Source organism: Phalacrocorax carbo, chromosome 7 (assembly GCF_963921805.1).
Source record: "Phalacrocorax carbo chromosome 7, bPhaCar2.1, whole genome shotgun sequence".
NCBI lineage: Eukaryota > Metazoa > Chordata > Aves > Suliformes > Phalacrocoracidae > Phalacrocorax > Phalacrocorax carbo.
The window spans coordinates 49,045,879-49,063,940 of record NC_087519.1 but is presented as its reverse complement, the minus strand read 5'-3'; the positions used below and the strand labels follow the sequence as shown (position 1 = coordinate 49,063,940).

Below are 18,062 nucleotides of genomic sequence, written 5' to 3'. Positions count from 1 at the left end.
CAAGAACCTTGAAAAATTAAAGATACATAAAACCACCCAAGGAGGTAGGTATGCATGCATGTGTGTCTTTGTGTACACATACGTACATATATATACTTTCAAGATTAAGAACTTATCTAATTGCATGAGTTAAGAGCTTGGATATATGATGCTTGGTGTATGACTTAGCCATGCTGATACTGCTGACCTAGAAACCGTCAATTCTTTAATGTTCATTTTTTTATGTTCTTGTTTTTATTGGAATCTGGTTCCAAACCTGGTTTGTGTTAAATTTTCTTAGTGTAATTAATGAGATATATATATATATATTAAGAGAAATAGTATGGGATCACAAACAATTTAACCCGCAACATGAACAATCACAGAAATATCGGGTTTGGAGGATGCTCAAGGGATCACCTAATTCATCTCTGAGCCACATGAATTGCTGTCTGACAGTCCTGGCACAGAACCTCACCTGCTTTTTTACACGCCTCTTATGCCAGAGTCTCTGCAACCTCCTTAGCCAGTCTTTGCCATCTTCATCATCAGAAACACCTTCCTAATATTTGATATTAATCTTTCTATCTACAAATTAAGATCAATTTCTTGTTCCCTCTCTGATGCTATTCGTAGAGAACAAAGCTTTCCCTTTATTTTTCAGCATATTTCGTATCATTCAAAAGTATTATCTTGTTCCTCCTACTCTTCCATTTAGAACAGTCCTAATTTACTCTTTCCTTAAGGGTCTTACTGTCTAGACCTCTGATCCTTCTCACACATCTACATGTAATGACGATCTGGATGTAGTGATCAAAAACGGTGGTTCCCACTGTTCCTTGTAAAAGAAATTCAGTGTTATATAAAATGGCAAAAAGACTCAACAAAGACCTATCCCGGTATCTGAAAAATGAAAAGCAGCTATATTCCTCAGCTTTTTCCTTTTCTACAAAACTGTGCTAGACAAGGAAACGGGGCGACTGCATGTATGGCATAGCCACACTACTGAATTTTCGATGTCGATTTCCACCTCCCGAGTCAGAAGGACAGCGGCCTCTTTCCCTGGCTGGTGGCAAAGATGCTCCTCCAGAGGTCAGTTTGGAGCTGAAGGAGGAGGAAGATACACGCAGGTGCTTCAGTTGATACTGTCTCTCGCTATTTAATAATATTCCCATAATAAAAATACCTTCAGTGCATGCTAATGTGTTAACATGTCATGCACTAGAAACCCAAGTACTACAGTATTACGTGCTAGAAAAGATCCAAGAGTTTAAGACCCAATACTCTGTCACCACTTTTACAGACTTATATGAGTCCACAACTTCCATTAAAGGTAACTGAGATCAGTGAGTCAGCTCACCTCGAACTCCAGAGCTGAGTCCATTTGGGATGAAAGATCACCTCTTATTCATAACTAGGGCTACTAAAGACTTGTGTCATCAGTAGCAAAAAGAAAGGAGGGCAAGGCTTGCAAGAACAGAGAAGACATCAGTCTCACCATCTCTTCCATGACTGTTGAACTACTTTTTCTAAGAGATTAAAATGACTGCCCATCTTGCTGCCTCTGAGCTGAACGATAAAGTCTATCTGTATGTTTTAAGGGTCCTCACAGGGGAACTGCAAGGAGCGGTGCTGACAGGGAAAGGGAGGAGAGGGGGAAGAGGAGAAGTAGTTAACAGTAAATGGAAAATTCTGGCACCGCTGGACTGAACGGAAGTGTCACCATTGACATCACTAAAAGTAGGATCAAGACTGATCTAAAAAGCAATTTAGAATATGAGCTTTTCTTTCCAAATGAGCAGTAAGTGCCTTCCTTCACACAGAATTCAGTGCAGTAATAGTGCCTTCTATTACATTTTAAATTGATTTGCTTTATGGCCCAGTACTGGGGAATTGCCCTAGCATGATCTCGTCGGGCTCATGTTTCTAATTCTGGCAACTCTAAATCCAGATGCCCTGAAAATCCATGCTGTTGCTTACAGCGTATGCTGTAGGGTAATCTCCATTTTCGTGTGCCTAGACAAAATAAAGGATCCAGGATGTACATAAGACTAGCCTGCAAGGTGAAAAGAAAACCAGGTGAAGCAACCTAGCTAAGAGAATTCATACATTATTTTTGCATTGGCTAAGATTTTTCTTACGGGAGCAACGAAGCGGTTATCATCTGAAGGTCTGTGTCCTGCCACTGGGGTCTTTGGGCAAGGGATGGAGGGATAGAGAACAAAGTTCCGAGTCCATGTTCTTCCTTTGCGTGGTCAATGTTCAGCATCCTTTAGGACATCAGAACCCGTGCACATGCTACCAGGTAAAAATAACTCTCTCCACTGAGAAAAAAGAAGCTTAAAAAGGATGTGGTGTGTTGGCACGAAGGAAGATGTGGCTGTATGGCTGCGGAACTGCCGATGTGAAGTATGGGAAGAGCTGAAGAAGCCCCTCTCTGCACTGGAGCAGAGCTCATAACTCTGTAGTTCGGATGGGAAGAGAGCACCCTAAGGGAATTATTCTACCTTTGATCCACGCATGAAATTCTGGCTGCTGTCAAAGGAAGTTGTGCATGCCTAACCATGGCTGTACATCATTCTAATAAAAGCCAAAGAGAAGCTCGTATATAAATGGAGTGCGAAGTTTTTTGACACTGGCTATAATAAATATCAGCACATTTAGAAAAAAATGTGGGCTTACGTGCCTGAGGTAGGGAAAAAGCTATGGCTGTGCCTGATTTACTAGAAGGAAATATTTAAGGCCGTTGAATCATTAGATAAAAACCCGATCTTGAAATGTCAGGAATCAGTGAGGATAACAGAACTGTCAATTTTGTCCAATAAAAACTCCCTTTTATTTTGCCTACCTTTCTCTTTTATTTTTAGCAACAATCCATTAAAAATACTGTACTCATGCTTTGCTGCTATTTGCTGTTCTATTTTAATACTATCCATTAGTTCTGTCCTCCTTTCTTTTTAATATTTACACATATCATCAAATACAGGGCAAAATTTCTCTGCTGAAAAAAATCCCATGAGTAAAAACCAATTACATGTAGCTTGTTACTGAGGGCATGGCTGGGGTTTCTGTACAGCTTCAGTGTCCTATCGAGTTTAAAGTAGCCGAGGACTTTTCCATTAGAAATGGCCCATTATAATATAATTTGGTGCATTGTTATTTCTTAACTTCATCTAAAAATGATGTATCAGTTACAGTGGCTATAACCGCCCTGGGAAAGATCAACAGCTATTCCATAGGATAATATATAGCTGATAATGAGGTGAGTAGCAGTAAAAATTGTGTCCAGGAGCATCTGTTTGGCATAAGAAGCTTTCCGGCTGGAACAGCCCAGTTTAAAATTCTTACATTTCCTCCATTTCATGTGCATTCACCAGTGCTTATGCAGTTCATATAATCTGTGCCTGTACTTATATATGGCACGGCAAAGACCAGGACTGTACGGAAAAAAGGATACCAGCCTTCAGCAGAGAAACCAGTACGAGGCTGAAGGTACCTTAGGGCCTCCTGCAGCTCCCCTTGAAGTTGAAGAAAGGACTGAGCCTCAGCCTGAGTTCTCACAGTCCAAATCTCATCCTCCAGCAGTGAATGAGACCTCTGCATTGGCTTGAGGGGGGCAGGACAGCCCTCCGCATCAGATTCGGATCCCCTTGAAATGAGCCTGAACTGTTGATACAACAGCAAGAGAGGTCGTGGTCCCTAAAACAGTATTGGGACAATATGACAGAGGTTTTAATAGAAATATTGTCTTCCAAAGAAAGATGGTAGGTAAATTCCACCTGATAATTTTGTTTCTCTGTCTGTCTGTTTGATAAATGAACTAAGTAACGGAGAAGGAAAGAGAAAAGTTAAGACTCATAAACTGCTTCACTAACTGCTATGCAGGGAAGATTTTCTGCTCTGATTTTCCTCTATTAACATTTTCAAAGACACTAACATTTCTCAGTTTGAACAATTTATAATATACAAAACTGGGAATATTTGAACAATTCTTTAACAAAAAAAAAAAAAAGAGAGAGAGAGAGAGGGAAATCTCAATTTTAAATATATTTATCTGAACACACCAGACAAATGGAAATCTCATGGGGACACAAGAGGGGTCACCAGACCAGTGAAGGAATTTTAAGCCCTTGCTCTGCAAGGCTCAGCTTTAAACCCAGCCCAAGCAGACCAATGGCTTTATCAGACATCTGCCTCTTGCAGCCTTCGCAGCTACGCGTGTTTCTGCCCAGGACCCCTCTGTGCATGCTGGAGAGGTACAGCACCGTATTTTCCACAGCCCAGCGCTCTGGCCTTTCCTCCTAATTCAAGGATTTCCACATTACGTCGGTGAGGCCCCCAAAGGCAGGGTGCCCTGCGGGAAACCCTCTCCGTGCCACGGGCCTGCCCTGCACCCCGGCGGGGGCACGCAAGCACCTCTCCCCAGAGCCCCCGGCTGGCAGCTCTCCCATGCGAGTGCATGTGGGTTTTGCGTCACGGATTAATCAGCCTCGCAGCCCGCTCGTGCCTCTCCGCTCCCCCTCCCGCACTTGGGTTCCCACATGTTCACCTGCCCTGATAACCGGCAGCTCGAGGCGATCCCCGCTCCTCGCCACGGCGTGCGGTGAGCAGGAGCGGGCTTGGCCGGGGCTTTTAGGCAGAAATGCAGCTGGAGCCCGGGCATTGTCTGTATCTAAAACCTTTCAATGCTCAGATCCAGAACCTCTAAACTACTCCCTAGCTTTAACAAAATAGAGAGAGCCAGGGAGCAGCTCCCATCTATAATAATTACAAGAGGGTTTCCCTTGCCCTTGCACTATTTATTGCTTTTGCCCTTACCATAGATTGCTCGAGACAGAAGAGACTATTAAAGACCAGAATATTTCTTTCTGGACAGGCAGGGTGAGCTTTGGTAGAAAACTCCCTCTTCCTCTCAACCATTGCCACTTCTGTTAGAAAGGGAAGGGGCTGGTTTACGCTGCAGACTGAACGAAGCATTAAATGCCTGCGTTGCAATGACTGCAGTGGGGGGAATGGTCGCCTCCAGTGGAAATGTAATGCTGTGATGGTACTTTCGGAAAGACACAATAATTATTCAAGTATCCATTTCTGATTTGTCACAAAAGTTATCTGTGGCTTTTCTCTCTCCCTTATTTTCACAAGGCCGTCAGGGGGAAAAAGGTGCATTTTGGTATTATTAACTGAGGCTGGAAAAAGGCAGCCAGGAGGGCACCTGCCAGCCTCCCACCGGGGTGACATGGATCTCCACTGACTCCACAGCTCCAGGACAGGGCTTTGCAAGGAAATAGCTCACTTGCCAATAATAATAATTATTATTAATAACCGAGTGACGTCCTAATCTCGGTTACATCAGTCCGCCGTACCCTTAGCCGGAGCTCCTGCCAATCACACTCACGCTGATCCTGGTCTCAGCAGGTTGTGCCGACAAAACGAGCAGAGACAGAAAGGCTGTGAGCGGCCGCGGCTGGAGGGAGACGTGGGGGGATGGCCCGCCGTGATTCCTGGCTCCTGGCTGGGGGGACAAGGGGACACAGGTCGCTGAGCCCGGCCGAACCCAGGGGGAGCCGCCTCTCATCTCCTCGCCTCGCCGCGAAACTGTAGGACGCATAAAGGATGCCAGCGGAGGATGAGGGGGGATACCCTTCCTCCGCCCCGAGGGCATCCCGCGGGGGCTGTCCGGTGTGACAGCCGAGCAGGAGGCGACGGCAGGGGGGTGGGAGGGCACAGCCCCTCCCCGGGCCGGCCCGGGAGCCGGCGGGGTGTCCTTGGGACCTGCAGCCGGCCCTGCCTGCGAGCGGGGGACCCGGCGGGGACGCTGCCATCCCCGAGGAGCCCTGCAGCGCTCGCTGATTTGCATTCAAGGGCCATCCCCTCCCAGCCCCCCCCTCCCCCCCCCCCCCTTCTTCCCCAGCCCATCTGCAAAACTTGAAGGCAGAAGCCCTGAAAAGGATGATGAGCGTTATTCGGTGGCATTTTGGAAAGTTGCCGGCCGGGGAAAGCGGCAGTGCAAGGTCAGGGCTGGGTGGCTGCACCCCCCCGCCACACCGCCCCTGCATCATCCCCCCCACCCCCCCGAAACAGAGCTGGGTGCAAGGGGGGACTGTGCATAGGGCGCTTCTCTGAGTTGTTGCTAAAGCCGCTGTGCGAGCTCGTTACAAGAACAAACTGTTGTGATTTCCCCTTTCGCCCTTTCTCTCCGCTCCCCCCTCTCTCTTTTAACGGGGGGGGGGGGGGGGGGGGTGTGCCAGGTGCATGTTGCCTGCTGGTACCCCGTGTAGCTCCCGCGTCAGAAAATGAATGATGCAGCAATTTAATTAGGAAGGAGCGGTGCGTCCATATTGCACCGGTGGAGGAGAGCTTCGGAGGCTGGGAAAGATGGTGCGTGTCCGCGGGCGCGGAGGCAGCGCCCCTGCCCGCGGAGAGCGCCGTCGGGGCGGCGGGAGGCCGCGGGGCCCCCGGGTTCTCCCTCCCGCACCTCCAGCTTTGCCCGTCAACTTTTTGGTACCGAACCGCGGTTCCAGTTAAGTCTCCTCCCGGCCGAGTTACCCCGGGAAGGTGGGGAGTTTGGGTTTAAGGCGAGAGCCAGGAGCGGGGGCGGGCGGTGGGTGCTGCGGGATGCCCCGGGGGGATGAGCGGGCTCCCGCGGAGCGCGCAGCCTCCCGGCCCCGCTGCGCTTGGAGATCCGCGCATATGTGTGCCCGGGGATGGATGTGCGCGGCTGTGCGCGGTGCGGCCGCGTGTGGACGGCGGGGATGCAAGAGGTATGGCGGGGGCCGCCTCCCACGACCCCCCCACACCCCCACACCCCCCTCCCCGGCGCATCTCGCCGGCCAACTTTCAGCCAGGGGCGAACCCGCGCAAGCCTCCGGCTGCGCCCCCCCTCCGCGCAGCGGCCGCCCCGCCACCCCCTTCCCCGCGCAGCGCCGTTACCTGCCTGCGGCTCCCGGGGCGGGCAGGGGCCGGCCGGCGGCGCTGCCCTTCCGCGGGCGCGGCCCCCCGCCTCCGCGCACACTCCGCGGTGGCGGCTGGAAGGATGCGAAAGGTGCCGGGGTGTCTCCCACGAGGTTTTTTGGCTTTGCCTCCTTGGAGGGCGGGAGGCTGCTGGATCCTGGAGAGGCTGCGAGGCTGGAGCCGCGGCACGGCACCGGGACAGGAGGGAAGAAAGAGGGACAGAGGGAGAGGAGGACGGGAGGAGGAGGCGCCGGGGGCGCAGGGGAGCGCGGCGGGGGGAGCCGGGGCGGCCGGGCCGGGACACCGCCGCCCCTCTTCGGGCCCGCCGCGCTGCTCTCCGCCGCAGCCCCGGCAGCTCGGCTGGCGCTTTCAGTCAGAGCATCTTTGATTTCCTTCAGAGTTGGGCTTTTCTGCCTTTTTTTTTTTTTTCTGTCTTTCCGTTTTTTGTTTTTTTTTTTTTAGAAAGGGGGTGTGTGTAAATTGTGACCCATCCCGGCGGCTTTTTCCTCTCTGATTCTTCTTGGTTTTTTTTTCCTCCCCCATCTGCTCGTTTCCCACTTCCCTTCCTCTCCGCCAACCAGCCCCCTCCTTCCCTCTTTAAAAAAAAAAAAAAAAATTAAAAAAAGGCAGGGGAAAAAAAATGTATAGTCAGGGCTTCCCAAATGCGCGCCCCCGACCTGGTGCCAAGCGCGCCCCCTTCATTTGTTCCCCTTCTTGAAGCTCATTTTCATGACGTGGAAAAGCCTGATCCAGGGCAACAACACCACCGCACAGCCAGGCACACGCACACACCCAGGCACACGCACACACCCGCACACAGAAGGAGAGAAGCCCGCGATCCTCCGCCGCGCCCCAGCCCTCCCGCTCCGCGCTGCCGGTGCCCGGCGAAGGCGGCGGCGGCGGCGCTGGAGCCTGCAGCAGCCCCTCTCCTCTCCTCCCTCCTCCATTGAGTGTGCCAAACAGCAGCTCTGCATCCTAAAGAAGATCATTGAGGGGCTCATTGCATTCCCAGCACGTCTCAGGCTTGCTTCTTTTTTTCTTTTTTTTTTTTTTCCTTTTGCCTCAGCTTCAGCAGGAGTAGAGAGAGAGGGAGAGAGAGAGACACAGAGAGGGAGAGACAGAGAGAAACCAGCAATCTTTAAACTCGAGCTTTTTTTTCTCCCCTTCCCCTCTTTTTTTTTTTTTTTTGGTAACGATGTGCTAAAATCTCTCCTGCAAACCGGTAAGTACAACCTTTCTGGATCCTTTTGTTTCCGCCTAGGGTCAAAGACACCCCCTCTTCCAAAAAGAAGATATAATAATCCTCTTTATTTATTTTTTTTTTTATTTTTTATTACAGCCCTTGCAGAAGAGAAAGAACTTAAGTGGCTAATATTTTGCAAAGGAGACAGAGAGACTGATACGGCAATATAGCTCTCATCTCTCTCCCTTCTTCCCAATTAGATGCTGATTTTAATTGCAGAGGGTATTTCTCTTTTCATGCTTTCAACCATCTCCTCTTTCCCACAGGGGAGGGTTTCATTTGCAAGTTGATCCTAAGGATTTCTGTTCCTCTGGCATTTCTCTCCCCTAAATGCATCTTTCTGCTCTTAAGTTTGCGGATGGGGGGCAACATTTTCTAGTTCTTACACGAGGAAGGCAAAAAGGACCTTTTCTATTGAAAGATTAAGACTAAAGGCAACGATCGCTCCGAATAATTCTAATGGGCGTTTCAGTGATTCAAGGAAGGCTGCATCACCGCCGTTATTATTACCATCCTTAGCGTTTCTCTGTGCCCGTACATTTAAAATATCTGGTGAAAGGAAGGGTGAAACCATATGTTGAAGGAGCTGCATCTCATTAGTACAGTATTATTTTCACCTGATTGGAGAAGAATGGTGTCTTCATTCGGAAGCGTATATAGTAGGATAGATAATTTATCGGCTGGTAAGTGTCAAGGTATTTTTTTTTAATTCCACTTTCAGCTTTTTAACCGGGTCTCCTGCTTGGTCCTGGGGACGCAAAATACCCTAATCCAAAGCAGGCTGAGCGTTTCAGTCCTAGGTGCCTCTTTAGCTGTCACTTCCCTTTAGATCTGCTGATCGCATGGGCATGTGCTTTAGAAAGATTAATCATCTCTAAATGCTTTAATCAGCTAAAATGACTAATATGTGGTGTGTATTTATCTGATAATATACCAGTTGCATTAATTCACCAGCGCATTTGAAAGGGGAAGATTTTCTTTTAAATCAGGGTGGTTAACCATTTACTCTGTTAAAGATATTGTGGGGATTTCTGAAGGGAACCGTTTCGCCAGGGACATCAGCAAACCCTGCACATTCCTTTGAACTTACGTATGGAATATATCGAGCCGGGAGGGAGAGACATTCAAGGGCTGAGATTCAATAACTTTGAGAGTTTGCATGCATGAAAGATGTAGTGCGACACTGGAGAAATCTGCCCACTGGTATTTCCCCCCATAGTCAGCACGGGCTACGGTGGCTACAAAGCTGAAATTGCAACCAAGTATGAAAGACGTGTAGTCCTAAACACCGGTCCTACGGCGGAAAATATGTAAAGACGCAACACATTCAGCGTGCGTGCTCGTGTTGCTGTGTGGTCTGCATGTGCTGTCCTCTTTATAGGTGGCATTCACCAACGGGGGGGGGATAAGGGAGGCTGGTATCGCGTGATTAAACCTTCTATCATCTCTTAAGTGTACATCAGGGCAAGGCTCGCCCATCCAGCACCCCTAGAGTTGGTTCTGAACGCCTGCCCAACAATCGCTGAACTTTCCAGGAGCCTAACACACGAGTCTAGCAGGTAGGGGCTTAGTGAAAGGAGCGGGGCAGGACAGGAATACTGAAATATGCGTTTTTCTTCCCGTTGCAGTTTTGTAAACATCAACATATGATGAAACCTTCCACGGCAGAGACGCTTCATAAAGGAAGGATGTTGTGGATAATTCTTCTAAGCACAATTGCTCTAGCATGGACTACACCAATTCCCTTGATAGAGGACTCGGAGGAACTCGATGAGCCCTGCTTTGATCCATGTTACTGTGAAGTGAAGGAGAGCCTTTTCCATATACATTGTGACAACAAAGGATTTATAAATATTAGTCAGATAACAGAGTCGTGGTCGAGACCTTTTAAACTTTACCTGCAGAGGAATTCCATGAGGAAATTGTACACCAACAGTTTTCTTCACTTGAACAACGCTGTGTCTATTAACCTTGGGAACAATGCACTGCAGGACATTCAGACGGGGGCTTTTAACGGGCTCCGAGTTCTGAAGAGGTTGTATTTGCACGAAAACAAATTGGACATTTTCCGAAACGACACTTTCCTGGGTTTGGAAAGTCTGGAATATCTGCAGGCAGATTACAATGTCATTAAACGGATTGAAAGCGGGGCGTTTCGAAACCTAAGTAAATTGAGGGTCCTTATCCTAAATGACAATCTTATCCCCATGCTTCCCACCAACTTATTTAAGTCCGTGTCCTTAACCCACCTGGACTTGCGGGGGAACCGGCTAAAAGTCCTTTCGTACCGGGGGATGTTGGACCACATTGGAAGGAGCCTGATGGAGATCCAGCTAGAGGAGAACCCGTGGAACTGTACATGCGAGATCGTGCAGCTGAAGAGCTGGCTGGAGCGCATCCCCTACACTGCCCTGGTGGGGGACATCACCTGCGAGACCCCCTTCCACTTCCACGGGAAGGACCTGCGGGAAATCAAAAGAAGTAAGCTCTGTCCCATGCTGTCCGACTCCGAGGTGGAAGCCAGCCTGGGCATCCCCCAGCTGTCGTCCAGCAAGGAGAACGCGTGGCCTACGAAGCCTTCCTCCATGCTGTCCTCCTTCCATTTCACCGCTTCCTCTGTTGAGTACAAAACATCCAATAAGCAGCCCAAACCCACCAAGCAGCCCAGGGCACCCCGGCCTCCCCCGACGTCCCGCGGCCTGTACCCCGGGCCGAACCAACCGCCCGTGGCTGCCTACCAGACCCGGCCCCCCATCCCCATCATCTGCCCTACCGGGTGCTCTTGCAGTTTGCACATCAACGACCTGGGCCTGACGGTCAACTGCAAGGAGCGAGGGTTTCACAACATCTCCGAGCTCCTGCCCAGGCCCTTGAACGCCAAGAAGCTGTACTTGAGCGGGAATTTGATCCAGAAAATCTACCGCTCCGATTTCTGGAATTTTTCCTCCTTGGATCTCTTACACCTGGGGAACAACCGGATCTCCTACGTGCAGGACGGGGCTTTTATCAACCTGCCGAATCTCAAGAGCCTGTACCTGAACGGCAACGACATCGAGCGGCTCACCCCGGGCATGTTCCGGGGCCTGCAGAGTTTGCATTACCTGTACTTCGAGTACAACCTGATCAGGGAAATCCAGCCGGCGGCCTTCAGCCTCATGCCCAACCTGAAGCTGCTCTTCCTCAACGACAACTTGCTCCGCACCCTGCCCACCGACGCCTTCGCCGGCACCTCCCTGGCCCGCCTCAACCTGCGCAACAACCACTTCTTGGCGCTGCCGGTGGCCGGGGTGTTGGAACACCTCCACGCCATCGTCCAGATCGACCTGAAGCTCAACCCTTGGGACTGCACCTGCGAGCTGGTGCCGCTGAAGCAGTGGCTGGAGGCGCTCAGCTCCGTCAGCGTGGTGGGCGAGGTGCTGTGCGCCAGCCCCGAGCGCCTGGCCCGCCGCGACCTCCGCGCCCTGGAGCTGGCGGCCCTCTGCCCCGCCGCCCTGCGCCCCGCCGCCGCCGCCGCCGCCGCCTCGCCCCCCGCCGCCGCCGCCCCTCCGCCGCCCTCCGCCACCGGCGCCGCCGCCTACGAGCTGCCCCCGGCCGCCGCCGCCGTGCCGCTCTCCGTCCTCATCCTCAGCCTCCTCGTTCTCTTCTTCTCCGCCGTCCTGGTGGCCGCCGGGCTTTTCGCCTTCGTGCTGCGGCGTCGCCGGCGGAAGCTGCCGTTCCGCGGCCCGCGGGCGGAGGCGGCCGACCTGGGCGGCGTGCCCCTGCGCTGCCCGCGGCTCTTCGAGGAGGGCGGCGGCGGCGGCGGCGGCGGCGGCGGCGGCGGGGGCGGCGGGGAGCGCTCCCCGGAGAAGGCGCCCCCGGCGGGCCACGTCTACGACTACATCCCGCACCCGGTGACCCAGATGTGCAACAACCCCATCTACAAGCCGCGGGAGGAGGAGGAGGAGGAGGCGGCGGCGGGAGGCGGCGGGGAGGCGGCCGAGCTGCTGCGGGGCGGCGGCGAACGCTTCGCCCACGCCGCCGCCGCCGCCGCGCAGGAGCCGGGCAGCAACTACCGCACGTTGCTGGAGAAGGAGCAGGAGTGGAGCCTGGCCGTCTCCAGCTCGCAGCTCAACACCATCGTGGCCGTGCACCCCCAGCACCCCGCGGGCGGCGGGCTGGCGGCGGGCGGCGGCGGGCTCGGGGGGGCGGTGGCGGCGGCGGCGGGAGGCGCCCCGCGGGACCGCGACCGCCCCCCGCCCTGCGCCGTGGGTTTCGTGGACTGCCTGTACGGCACCGTGCCCAAGCTGAAGGAACTGCACGTCCACCCCCCTGGCATGCAATACCCGGACCTCCAGCAGGACGCCAGGCTCAAAGAAACCCTCCTCTTCGCGGCCGGCAAGGGCTTCTCAGACCACCAAACCCCCACAAGCGAATACCTCGAGTTAAGGGCCAAACTCCAAACAAAGCCGGATTACCTCGAAGTCCTGGAGAAGACCACGTACCGGTTCTGACCGCCGCCCCGCCGCCCGCCCCGGCACCGCCGCATGCGAGTAGAGGATACAGCTGTGTGCTCTCCCCCGCCAGATGTGCGCGCTGCGGGGAAGGGCCGTTCTCAGATCATTAATCGATGAAGTGCCTTCGCAGACTTTTGCCAGCAGATGTTACTCAATCATTATTTTTTATACTGAAACTGAGACTTTGACTGTGCCATGTCTAAGGTATATTATTATTATTATTATTATTATCGGGGATCTTTGTATTGGTCCTGATTAAGTAAATTCTATGTGTGTCTCTCTCTTTTTTCTTTTATTTTTCTTTTTTCTTTTATTTTCTTTCTTGTTGTTTCTTTTTTTTTTTTTTTTCCGTTGCACTAAACTTCCTTTATATTTTCCCTTGGAGGGGAGGGAAGATGGCATTTTGTGGCTTGCTTTCTTCTTGCCCATCATGGCACAGATTCTGTACATTTATTTAAAAAAAAAAAATGCAAAGAAGCAAACGAGCGCAGTTTGCTGCATGCCTGGAAACTGCAAGAGGGAAGGGAGGGGAGGGTCTTGCTCGAATGTCTCACTCTTGTCTCTCTCCCTCCCTCGCACGCACACGCTCACCCTCATCCTCACCGCCACCCTCGCCGCCAGCCCGGCCCCTCCGCGCAGCGCCCGCGGCCGCGCAGGGCGGGAGCGGGGTGCCGCTGCCCGCGGAGGGGAATCCCCGTGGGCTGGGGGGAGCCCCCCGGAGCCGAGCAGCCCGAAGGATGTACCAACGGGGCGCACACACTTAGGGGATGCTCAGTGACACTTCGTCATGACGCCATGGTTTTTTGGAGGACATCCGCACTTTCCTAATAAAAGCAACATGCAAATATATAGAAAAAGGAAAAAAAAAAAAAAAAGGCAAGCTACTGGGCACCTATCACTAACAGCTTTGTAGGAAGCACTTTTAATGTTTTCTCTCATACACACATATACGCACACGCACACACACACAAAGGTACAACAATGTGCATATATTTATTCTGTAATTTCAAGTGAATATAAATTGTAAAGGTAATGTTTAATCATTGTACAGTGATGCGTCTGGTATAGCTTTCCTAATAAAACGTTTTGAAAAAAATGCATATATATATATATATATATACACCCATATATATATATATAGGAATACAAAGCTTGAACGTGAAACTTCAGCTTCCCCCTACTGAGATTTCCTTCCCCCACCTTAACCTTGAAAGTTATTTTATTAATAACAGTTCAATGCACTGTGATGTTAGCAGAGGAAAAAAGAAAAAAGAAAAAAAGAAACAAAAACCAAACCCTGTACGGCTTCTCTTGCCAAGATACCACCCGAGACTTTAAAAAAATCCGGTTTACAATCTGTGTTCCCACGTCGCACTGTACTTATGGCGGTTCCCGTGTATTTAAAAATAGGCAGCGAAATTAAGATCGCGTCCTCGAGTGGCGTTCCTCGCAGGTTCTCCTGCCTGCTGGGAGCAGGGCAGGCATTGCTGAGGAGGTTCCTCGTCTTCGCAGCGAGCAGTCGGGGGTGGGGGTGGGGGAAATCAAAGCGCATCTCAATTTTGGAAAAGGGGTGAAGCCACCTGGAAAAGGATCCCAAGGGCTTCGAGCACCCGGCCCCCCCCCACCCCCCACCCCGCGCCGGGGCGGCGCCGCTCCTGCCGCCCCGGCGCGGCCGTTTGCTCCTCGCTGAAACCGGAGCGAGACCAAAGACGATGGGATTGCCCTGCCCGGGAAGGTCCCGGTTGGTATCTTGTGTCCCCGTTGGTGCCGCGGCCCCGGCGGCCCCGGGCCGGTGGCGGCGGCGAGTGGCTCGGCGCGGCCGCCAGGTGGCGCCGCAGCTCCAGCGCTGGCGGCCGCGGCGCGGCGGGAGCGCGGGGAGGCCTCGAGGCCTGCGGGCCCGCTCCCGCACCGCTCCCGCACCGCTCCCGGGCCGGCCCCGCTCAGGGCCCCGCTCCCGGCCCCCGCCTGCCCCGCTGAATGTACCCCCCGGGTGCCTTAAACCGGGGCAGGCGGGGCCGCGAAGCGGAGAGCCCCAAGCCAGGTGCCTGTGGCGCCAAGGCGTTACCCCAAAAAGAGCTCCAGATACAGAATTTTATACAGAAATATAAAATATATCTATAACTATCATTTGTCTTAACGGAACAGCGGTAACGGCATATAAAGGCACCCCCCAGGGCACTTCTGGCCGTTGGGGCGCTGGGGCTCTCACCTGCGGAGCGGGGCAGGGGCTGTGGCACCTCACGGGGCGCTGCCACCTCAGGCCCAGCGGTCCTGCCCTCCGCCTGGGGAGCCGCGCGATTTCACCCAGCACAATGCATTTTAATGGAGATAAGACCACGAATGCTTGTTTTCACCCCAAGTGTCGCTATTTATAGCTTCAGCAAGTACGCTTATTGCAGGCTTTTTTTTGTCAGTGTGTCTTGGAGAGGCATCTGGGTGCGACAGCAGTAATTTCCTGAGCCTTGGTAGTAGCTGAATGTGCTTTGAGATGGAGGGACGGCTCCAAGTGTCTGTAAATCTAGCGTCGGCTCCATAATATTACTAAAAATATTATGCATTTGAATTTCCCAGATTCCTCTGTTGAGTTGTTAGTGGTTTATTTCTACTGCCTTCTGCTCTAATCCATTGGGGTTTGTTCATTTGGTTCTTGTTTTGCCTTGTTTTGTTTTTTAATGGATGGTAGAAGAGCATGCACGCGTTAAAAGTAATAAACGTCAAAGTGCAAAGGCCAGGTCCTTCTTATGATAACCATAATAATGACATTGATAAGACTACATGCAAGTAATGCGTGGAGCTATATAAATCAGGTTAAAGTACAAGCCCTAGCGAGAGTGGTTCTGTATACGTTTGGCAATGTCATCAAACCCCCAGGCGTTCATACTTGTATCCAAATATAGTGAAGCCAGTTGCAAATAATGTTTATATTTTAATTAAACTGCAGAAAGGCAAGAGAATTTCAACATAACGATAGGTAGTAATCTCACCCGCGAATGGTGAGGAAATCCATTTATTCAGTGGAAATAAATTTGTTCTATGAGAATGGTATTTTGTATTAAAAGGATAATTTTTTGGCTTACATTGAGTTATTTTTCTTTCCTTGTGTAGGAAACTTCCTTTTCCTTGTGTACGGGAATTATTTGGGGATGATTCGCTCTGGAAGTGTTGACAAATAACATTTAACTGTGATATCTAATGTGTGTTATGATGACTTCTGTTTTGCTGTTTCATCATGTTGAGCTGAGGCTGAGGGGGTGGGAGCGTTACTTTCCACTGCAGGAAACAAAAATAGATCCATCATCTCTGATCTGTGATGGGTGATTCTTTACATGCTTCTACCTGCGTTATTCCTAATTAATAGGGAGTATTAATGATAGTTATATCATTATCAGCATTATTATTGGTAGCATTAATAATATGGGGAAGGAATCAAATAAAGTCAAATGATCTGCATTTACATTGGAGCTGTTTGATGGGATACTATTTTAAATAAATAAATATTTTTTTAGCTTATTTCATTATTGTACAATGCGTAGCTGGTATCGGCTTCAACAGTTCAGCTTGTGGCAGTTCTCAGAACCTGGCTGTAACTCTTTCATCATGTGTTTGTTTTATTCATTCATGGGCTATATTGAAATTCTTCCTACAGGTGGAAAAAAAAAAAAGGCCAGGTAAGTCCTGGTCGTAGCCGATAACGAAAATAGAAGAATAGAAAGGATGATAATGGTGCTTAATTATCAGTGCTCTTTTGTATTTCCTGGATATTGTCATTGATGTCACCATCATATTCTACCTGGGTTAAGAGATTTGTCTGAGACTTGGAAATTGCTTCCTGGATCTTTTCACTGTATCAATAGTGAGAGAAAGGTGTTAATTTTTATGGTATGAATAATAATCTGACTTCTGGAAATCTCTGAATGTCTGGCGCAGCAAGCCAGGACCCATACTGCTCTAGTTAGGCGAATGTGACAGACAGGTCATTTATTGTGAGGTTCGGTGGCCTTGAGTTAAGCTGTGGTAGTTTAGGATTTTGTCAGAGACCTTTCCAGACAAAACCATTTTTTGTCATCACAAAAAATGATGCAATCATTTTTTAATCATTTGATCAAATGAGCGTGTTATCACAGCTGATCTGGTTTTAAGCTAGAAATGTGCTGTGACGGTCAACTTGTATTCTCTGCTGTAAACATTTACAGCAACAGGACAGAAAGGTCTCCACAAAATGTCAACATGCAATGCTCTGCGTTTCCGAAATCCTAACGTGTGCAAGCAGTAACTCATGGGCGCTGTGCTACTTCTACTTTGGTCAAGTATCTGCTTCACATGAACTGTTCGCAGGAATAAGACATGATGAATTGGCTTTAGGTCTAACAGAAACGTTCACGTGAAGCAAGAGAGCAGAATTTGGCCGTAAGTTTGGAAGTTCATTGCTTATCTACATTACTCAACCAGGGTATGACTTCTGGCAATGCTCCAGCCACTTAGGTGCGAACTCGTTCCAGAACTGCACTTCTCCCAAAGGCATTTGCTTTTTACAGCGTGGATTTATGTGCACTTGGAAATCAGGCTGCTGCACGCTGCATATTCTTATTTTCTGAGTTTTCCAAGACTTGATTCTAAATCTGAGTTCCTCACAGTGAATTTATGTATGGGTTATACAGTACAATGCAGTTGTTTCCATGGGAGAAACGTAAATTCACCCAATATGTAGTTTCTCAATTTCTTTATACTAAGAATGGCTCTTTGTAAAAAAATATGCCATTTTTAATACTTTGAAATGCTGATGTGTGTGGAAATATATCTTTTTTTCACACTTCCTGAAAAATTTCTCATTTATTCTGGCAAATGGAGTTAAGCTCCACTTCGAAGCCTGTTCGAGCTGGTGGAAGAAGTGGAATGTGCTTGGAACAAACCCTTGTGTGGGTATGGACTGGACGCCTAATCCTGCTCCTTTGAAGCCAGTGATGAAATACCACATTCCTGCTCAGTTTTAGTCAACAGACTCGAATGAAGAGCAAAGTCTGATCTCAGAAAATTCCAACACACATTAAGTGGATTCAAGTATTTTGAGACAGGTACTTCACGTGACTGTTTCAGAATAAAAGGAGTAACAGTATAGAGAAAATGGCTTTGCTATCAATTTAGTCATTTTCCTGATTGACCTAATTCACAAATTAACCAAACAATCCCTGGCACTTTTTATTTTAAAATAAAATAAGAGCATTCACGTAAAGACAAATATGGTGTGTCTCGGCAGATTCAAGAAATGTGGAAATTTGTACCGTAGTTTAAATGTAATGACATAAGTAGCCGAGTAGCCAACAAGATTATTAATGTAACAATTGCAAATTGTTTGGAAATCCTTTATTAGTATTTTTCTTTAAAGCAAGAATAGTAAC

At 49.9% G+C, this 18,062-nt stretch overlaps 1 protein-coding gene and 1 long non-coding RNA gene across 4 annotated transcripts in view; one reads left to right on the top strand and one right to left on the bottom strand.

Moving 5' to 3' along the window:
* Window positions 1-6,998, bottom strand: part of LOC135314404 (uncharacterized) — a 42,085-nt gene extending 35,087 nt beyond the window's left edge. Inside the window, exons 1-2 of the long non-coding RNA XR_010373909.1 lie at window positions 6,910-6,998; window positions 5,343-5,491 (exon numbers count right to left, since the gene is read on the bottom strand). This is a non-coding gene — a long non-coding RNA (uncharacterized LOC135314404). The remainder of the gene's footprint in view (window positions 1-5,342; window positions 5,492-6,909) is intronic.
* Window positions 6,999-7,501: 503 nt separating this feature from the next.
* Window positions 7,502-12,663, top strand: SLITRK3 (SLIT and NTRK like family member 3). 3 transcript variants are annotated; one of them, XM_064457928.1, is made up of 3 exons: window positions 7,503-8,152; window positions 8,270-8,856; window positions 9,802-12,663. In XM_064457928.1, exon 3 carries the CDS (start codon window positions 9,820-9,822, stop codon window positions 12,661-12,663), a length of 2,844 nt encoding a protein of 947 aa, XP_064313998.1. In that variant the 5' UTR covers window positions 7,503-8,152; window positions 8,270-8,856; window positions 9,802-9,819. The 3 variants fall into 3 exon arrangements, with proteins under 3 accessions (XP_064313999.1, XP_064313998.1, XP_064313997.1); XM_064457929.1 differs by lacking the exon at window positions 8,270-8,856 and having other exon boundaries at window positions 7,502-8,152; XM_064457927.1 differs by having other exon boundaries at window positions 8,270-12,663.
* The last annotated feature ends 5,399 nt before the right edge of the window (window positions 12,664-18,062 follow it).